Genomic DNA, 7,696 nt, shown 5'->3' with positions numbered 1-7,696 from the left:
GGAAATGCACGGGACTATGGTGGTGGCACAGGGGTGATTTGGTGATGGGAAACCCGTGGGGATTACAATTGAGATGAAAAAAAAAATGTGCAAAATGATGTAAAAATAAACTTTTTAATAAAAAAAAATAATTTTCTTACATTGTTATTCATTTTTGTGTAATAAATTAATAAATCCCCATAAATCTCCCACCATCTTGTCATCTATAAACCATCATCATAGTCCCTTCTGCTCTTTTCTACACTCTTTTGACCCCTCTTCTGGCCCTTCCCCTGCTGTATGTCTTAGATCTTCAGTTTCCCAGCAAATTTTCTTTTTTTAGACCATTTTTCACTTTTCCTTTATTTCTCCTATGATTGAAACTGATATTTTTCTTTTTCCTTCTGACTTATTTCACTGAGCAATATGGATTAAAATTTTAGATATGTGGCCTGAAAACATAAAATACGTAAAATATAGGTGATACATTATAGGACATTAACTACAAAAATGTATTTGGGATCATAAATCCACTGGCAAGGAAACAAAGGGCAAATATAATGAAATGGGATTATATCCATCTTCAGTTAATTCTGGTGTATGGAAGTCTGGATCTAGTTTAATTTTTTGCCTAGCAGTTCCACTCCCAGGAATAAAAACACAAAGGACACAAAAACATTCATTCAAAAGGAACCTGCACTCCTATGTTTACTACAGTACTATTCAATAATGCCTGTATACCTCTAAAGAAACCATCACAGAAACAAAAAAAGGCAGCCTAGAGATTGAGAGAAGATATTTTGCCATCACACAGGAAAGGGGGAGTAAAGAAATGCAGGAGGGCAATCATAAGCCACAGAATCATTCATCACATAAAGTTCAGCTGTAAGTAGCTTTGAGAAAGCACCCTACCTGTGCTTCCGTCCTGTATAGTTGCCTTTCATAATGAGCCCTAAGATATACAATCATGTTCATAAGATGATATTGTTTAAAGCTCTTATCCATTATTTTGAACACCTACCAAATTTCCTAGTATGAATTGTTAGAAGCATTTTTTTTAAGAATTTGCTAAATAATAAGATTTGTACTTTATTATTTTTTGCCTACTTGAGACCTCAAAGACTTTAACATTCTTCCTTCCTCAACCCCAGTTGTCTGTTGTGCTTGTATTTCTCTTCTTGGTCTGGAAAACTTCCTACGTTTTGTTTTAACACTTAAATCTGTTGTGTTTTGTCTCTCAGTATTTATATTGGATGTCCCATAATTTCTTAAATTGCTTAGAACACAGAGGCTCCTCAAAGCAAAAGATGTTAAAAACTATCTAAAGAGCCTCTTGATGCAGTTTACACTTAAACAAGCATATTTATCTCTAGAGAATAGTAGCTGACAGTTGTCACAAGCTTGTAAATGTCTGTTGTGACTTTATTGCAACCAGCAGCAATTTTATATAAAGTTAAAGCTGGAGAATTTGGTAATGATTCTTCTTTGCTTGCAAACCAATACGTCTAACATTTACACTATAATCTAGTGTATGGGAAAGGTGGAGACCAGGGAATTTATTTCAATAGCTTTATTATAATACAGGTTTGCCAGTTCTGAAGTGTGCTATTCTATGCAGAATTTCTAAAAGCTTTCATACTTCATTTCATTCCTTTGAAAGGCTTCATGATGTATAAAGGAAAAGTTAAATGGGTAAGAAAGACCCTGATTTTCTTTTGACTTTGTCTTATCTTTAAACTAACCTGTAAACACTTATCTGTGAGAATTCAGTGAAATCTTCCATGCCTTTTATATTTAGGTTTCAGAAACTCCTATCTTTTACTAAATTCAACTTTGTCTACTTCTTGAAAGCTGTGCTTGTATAATTTTTCAAAGTTAGAAACAGGTAATATGGGGGTATACCACAAACAGCTTAATCACCCAATTTTATTACCCATTGACATTAGTATGTATAGAAAAAATAAGAACAATAATGTCAATGCCTCCAAATTTAACAAAACATTGGTTTGCTAAGGATTTTTTTAGAAATAAGAGAGGGCCCTGCCTGGTGGCACAACAGGTTAGGACATAGCAGCTGCTTCAGTGTGAGCCCCAGAGGTGACCCACATGGCGTGGCAGACCTCTCCTGACCTGCCCGCTGCTCCCCTCAGTAGTGTACTTTATCTTTCTGCCTATTCTGCTCCCCACTCTGTCTTTGGTGAATCCTCTCACCTCCCCTGCACCTCTGGCTTGTACTCCAGTTCTGTATGCATAAATAAATAAATCTTTTTTAAAATGTTAAGTAAAAAAAATAGAAATAAGAAAGAGAATTACAAAAAAATTCAAATAATCAACTATTTCAAATATATAGTACATTGCATATATTAAGTTCATATTATTATTTTTGGCCTCTCAGGAGACATAGACTACTTTCTTAGAAGGAATAAGTAAGTAGAGATATCTGACTTTGTTTCTTTAAGTTTTTAAGTAAAAATTCATATTGTGTACCCACAAAGGATTAACAGGAATTGCTGTCTTGCCTTTACCAACTAGAATGCCAGTCATAATATATGAAACTACTACTCTTAGACATTGGACAGTGAAATACTACTTAGCAATAAAAATAAATAAACTAACACATACAGCAACATGGATGAAATCTAAAAATCATTTTGTAGAAAGAAAGAAACCAGACACAAAAGAGTATGTGCTATATTTCAGTTACATAAAGTTCTAGGAAAAAAAAAACTGTGGTGACAGTCAAATCAGTTGTTCAGTGTGATGAGGGATGAGGTTCAGTGGAGTTGGGATGAGACCTGATGGAATTTAGAGGGTAATAATAATATTATTCATCTTGATTATTATGTCAAAATTCATCAGATGGCCACTTAAAATAGTTACTTTTTAAGTTTAAGTTATGAAGTTCTTTATGCATTGTACATCTTATAAATTACTGCATTAGGCAAAAAGATAATATGTGAATTACTACAACTATGTAAAATTTGATGCATTGAGAATCTCTAGTACATTAATCTACCTATGTTTCCTCTTCAATTTTGAGAGATATTCATCCTTAGGAAACTCATAGAATATACCTATTGATTCGTTTTTGAAAAGCTAATAAAGAAACACTGCTTATATACCAAACAATGTGCTAAGTATTTAAATGGTTTATTTATTTCTCACAGCAACTCAGTCAGTTAGGAATTAAGCCATATTAGTTGTGAAAAAAGTGAGACTTGGAGAAGTTATAAAATGCCCAAAGTAATAGAATCAAAATTTCACTCCAGATTTGACTCCAAAAATCTATTTTTCCTCTTCAGTGTAACTTATGATTAGATGTTTGTTCCTTTGAGTTAAAAAACAGAAATGTAGTTCAAAATTAATTTTTAAATATTATTTGAAATTTTCTTTGTAAGTTACTCTGACATTTGCTTTATTGACTAAAGTTCTGTAAATCAAGAATATTGAGGAAAATGATAAGGAATTGTATGTCATACTATTGTATAAAATCTTTTCAGTTGTATAACTTAATAATAATATCTCCCTCAATTACTTAAACTTCCTTTGAAAATGTTTGAATACACCCTTCCTAGAAAAATAGTGATAATGTGGCTTTAACTTATAATGAAATTTAATTACATGATTGTGTCTTTTTCATTCAGATGTGACAGTGGTCTACCAGAATGGCTTACCTGTGATATCTGTGAGGCTACCATCTCGGCGTGAACGCTGCCAGTTCACACTGAAACCTATCTCAGACTCTGTTGGTGTGTTTTTACGACAACTGCAAGAAGAGGATCGGGGAATTGACAGAGTTGCTATCTATTCACCAGGTTCAGTTAATCTCATTATTCATTCCCCCTCCACTTTCCCCCAATCTACTTATACTCATGTTGTTTCAGAAGAATCCTAGTATTAAGGCATCTTTTAAGATCTTCTTAAGTCTTTCACATAAAAGTTTACCAAACTAAAAAAAGACATATATGATTTGAAAAGAATATAAATTAAGTCACTAAAAAAAAATCCCTATTTGACTTGACATCCACTTCATTTATTTTTAAGTGTGCCTTGCTTTCTTCCCATTTTCTTTACCTTGAAAAATGTTAAGAAACATAGATTAGTACTGTAAGTACCCATTTAACCATCATTTAAATTTACCATCTGTTAACTTACCATCTTTCTATGCTTTAAGTATTTCAAATACATTTAACCTCAGTTCCCTTATAATATAATTAATAGACAAGATTTATGTACTTTGCTAACCTACCATCTCTCCCCATGGAATTATTGGCAACTGATTTGTGACTATACTGAAAACTACCATATTTTAAAAAACATTTTTTTCCGTTCACTCAGCTTCCTTTTTAGACAAATATAAGACATCCAGACAACTCTCCTAATGACCCTAGATTTCCAACTGACACCTATAGATCTAACTAATTATTTCAATTGTTCATAAAGTTGTGACGGAAAAAGCTTATTCTTAAATCTTCACAGATTTAAGGTGATGAAAACCAAGTGTCTCAAATAATATAAGCTTTGTTTAACATAGAACTTGGGGATAAGGCTAAAATTAAGTGAATTTTAGCAGATGTAATTATCTAAATCTGTTTTGAAGATTTTAATATTCTTGAATAATATGGTCATTTGACAAGCTTAACTTTTCACATTAAAATTTTTCACAGATGGAGTTCGAGTTGCTGCCTCAACAGGGATAGACCTTCTCCTTCTTGATGACTTTAAGCTGGTCATTAATGACTTAACATATCACGTGCGACCGCCAAAGAGAGGTAAAAGAAAGCCTGATATGATCAGAAAAATGTGTGAAGGACATTAGAAAGAATTAAATTTTCCTATGGATGACCTTGAGAAACAGATAATATTCAAACACTGAAAGGTTTATATACAGATCAACTCATTTCATATGAAGAGTGCATTGAGTACCTGGCACTTCACTAGCATATTGAACCAGAACTTAGATTCTACCTAAATACCTACTACTTGGTTTCACATAAATGAATGTTCTATAAACTTAAGTTTTTCTCTATATAGCCTAAAAGTCAAATTACTTGAACATTGTAGAGGAATCTTTATAAAAACTTTAGAGAAGTCCCTGTAATCTCAAAGATTTGTAATGGGAATTTATACTTTTCCACTCTTAGCTTCTCAAGGTCAGTAGACTGAAAATCAGTTGTACAATGATAGCCCATTGGAACTTCTGACAGGGTAATACTTTTATGACAAAAAAAAGAAGCGAGGTACTTGTGTATGGTGCAGATTTTACAGTGTACCCAAAAACTCACTAATCAAAAGCTAAGTAATATGCTATGCACTATTTTTAAAGCCATAGTTAATGCCAGAAATCCATGGTGAACGAAATATCAAAATTTTTAAATAGTATTATTGAATTTTTCTTCTACTCCAGGATCTGCACAGTACTGTTGCCAATCCTCTAAAATATCTTTTTGAGGTGTCTTTTTCGGTCACTTTTCTCTTTTTGCCCATGATTAACTCTGTCACTGCTGTTTTTAAGGTCTCTTCATCTGTTACTGTCCCCTCCAACAGTTCCTAAGACATCCCCCTTTTCTTTCAACAATTGTGTTTAGTGTAAAAACATTTTGAGTGAAAGCCTAAGTATTGAAGGCTTCCAAAATCTGATTGGCACCTACCTTTGAAAGTTTTGTCTTTCCTTTGATAAGTTGCTTGCTTTTTCTCCCCCCCTGTCTTCCTTTGTTGTTTTCTTGAACTGTGGCCCATTCTTTGCCATCTCAGTGTTTGCTCATTTTTTTTTCTCTACCTAAGGTAATCCCTCCCTTACTTTTTAATCTCACATTTCCTCACATCAAAATCAGCATCAACTCCTTCATGAAGTTTTGAATGATCCTAATCTCCCAGCGAAGAAGAAGTGATTAATCTCTGAATTCCCATTCCTTTGCAAATGCTCTAAGAGAAGACCTCTGCTCCTTTACCTCATTGACTCAGGTGGTCATTCTATATTGAGCGAAATTAAATAAGATAACATGGGAACATTGAGTCTCTTCTATCTTCAAGCTAGTTAAGACAGGACTTGTTTTGAAAAAGGAGGTTAAAGCCTAGTAAATACAGTAAGAATGGAAAAGCCATCCTTCTATTAGTAAAATTCTACTGAGTCAGATTTTATTAAGTTAGAATAATTCAACAGTGTACACCAGGGATTATTAGTTATAGATTAGCTATGCTAACTTGTTTTTCTTATTTACTCTTATTATTTGAATTTTGGGATTACATTGTTACTCTTCCATATGTGCACATGTTCCACTCAGCCCCACAAACCACTCTGCCCAATACTCCCATTCCCTCTGGTAACTGAAAACATTTTCCTTTGGTGGCAGTCACACTGTGGCAACCACACCTGAAGTGGGGGTATCCTACATTCATCTCCAGTACTCTCCAACATACACATATACATAGTGCAAGCTACTTATGTAATATAAAATTTCTGGTAACTTTTAAAATTTTATAAAGAAAAAAATTTTGAAATGAACATCATATTTTTGGAAGCCTCAGAATGCTACAAGTGAGGCTATAGTTAAGGTAAACTAAGAAAAGTAATGCAGTTTAGAAATAAGCAACAAAAATACCTCATTTGGAACAACATGTTAAAAACTAGTAGTGAGGGGCCCTCCCTGGTGGCGCAGCGGGTTAAAACACAGTACTGAGAATCTAAAGCTGCTTCCACATGAGTTCAATTCCCGCCTGCCCCGGAGGTGACCACAAGGTGTGGCAGACCTTTCCTGACCCGCCCGCTCCTCTCCTCAGCAGTGTACTTCGTAGATCTGCCTGTTCTGTTCCCCACTCTGTCTCTGGTGAAGCCTCTCGCCGCCCCTGAGCCTCTGGCCTGTACCCCAGTTCTGTATGCACAAATAAATAAATCTTTAAAAAAAACAAAGAAACTAGTAGTGAGATTTAACTCATCTGATTATCATGCTTATAAAAATACTAAATCTATAATTTAGCTGTGGTCTTAGTATTTTAATCAGTGATTTTCCCCTTTATTAACAGGAAGAAAAATATATATGCTTTCAAATTTGTAAATATAATAGCAAAATAGAAATACTGTTATCCTAATAATCATTGTCCCCATGTAGATTCCCCCTTGAATACCAACTGTTATTTTTTTGTATTGGACCTCAATATCATGCTCTGAAGGGCATAATGTTCTGAGAATGAATGAAACAGTACAAGTTTAAATTATTTAATATCCTCTTCTGCAAGTAGCATGGGTTTACAGAAATCTAAAAATTATGTTTTAAGAATTTAGTAAAAATTCAGTTGACCTCAAAGAATTTTTTAAAGAAATCACCAGTAATAAAACTTCTGTTTTAGAATCTTTTTAGCCTTTTGTGTGATATTTTGTTCAACATAGTATAAAGTCAGACTTTTTCTAAATCAAAATAAACCCTAATCAGAATTAGTCATGGGTATCAAATATTCTTCAAGGACATCCGTTAGTACAGTTATCACAAAAAAAAATACATCAATAAAAAAATTAAAAATAGGGCAACAGATTGGATTAGAGAATAGTTGTTATGGCCTCATTGTACACAATTGCCAAGTCATGGAACCAACCTACATGCCTAACTACAAAAAAAAAAAAAATTATATTCAATGGAAATATTACATAATTATTTTAAAAAAGATGAACTTGTGGCTTTTGGAACAAAATGGATAGACCTTGAAGTGATTTTTTTAATGA

The 7,696-nt window shown here is 33.4% G+C and overlaps 1 protein-coding gene across 2 annotated transcripts in view; it reads left to right on the top strand.

Annotated features, from left to right (window-relative positions):
* The window catches only part of MCU (mitochondrial calcium uniporter), a 123,625-nt gene that overhangs the window by 103,687 nt on the left and 12,242 nt on the right, over window positions 1-7,696 (top strand). For both annotated transcript variants that reach the window (XM_004680786.2, XM_004680787.2), the window contains 2 exons: window positions 3,624-3,794; window positions 4,647-4,751. In XM_004680786.2, coding sequence (XP_004680843.1) covers window positions 3,624-3,794; window positions 4,647-4,751 — 276 coding nt within the window. The remainder of the gene's footprint in view (window positions 1-3,623; window positions 3,795-4,646; window positions 4,752-7,696) is intronic.

This window comes from Condylura cristata, unplaced genomic scaffold (assembly GCF_000260355.1).
Source record: "Condylura cristata isolate star-nosed mole 26May11 unplaced genomic scaffold, ConCri1.0 scaffold00011, whole genome shotgun sequence".
NCBI classification, from domain to species: Eukaryota; Metazoa; Chordata; class Mammalia; order Eulipotyphla; family Talpidae; genus Condylura; species Condylura cristata.
Note: the sequence above shows the minus strand (reverse complement) of the source record. Positions and strands in the feature narration are given on the sequence as shown.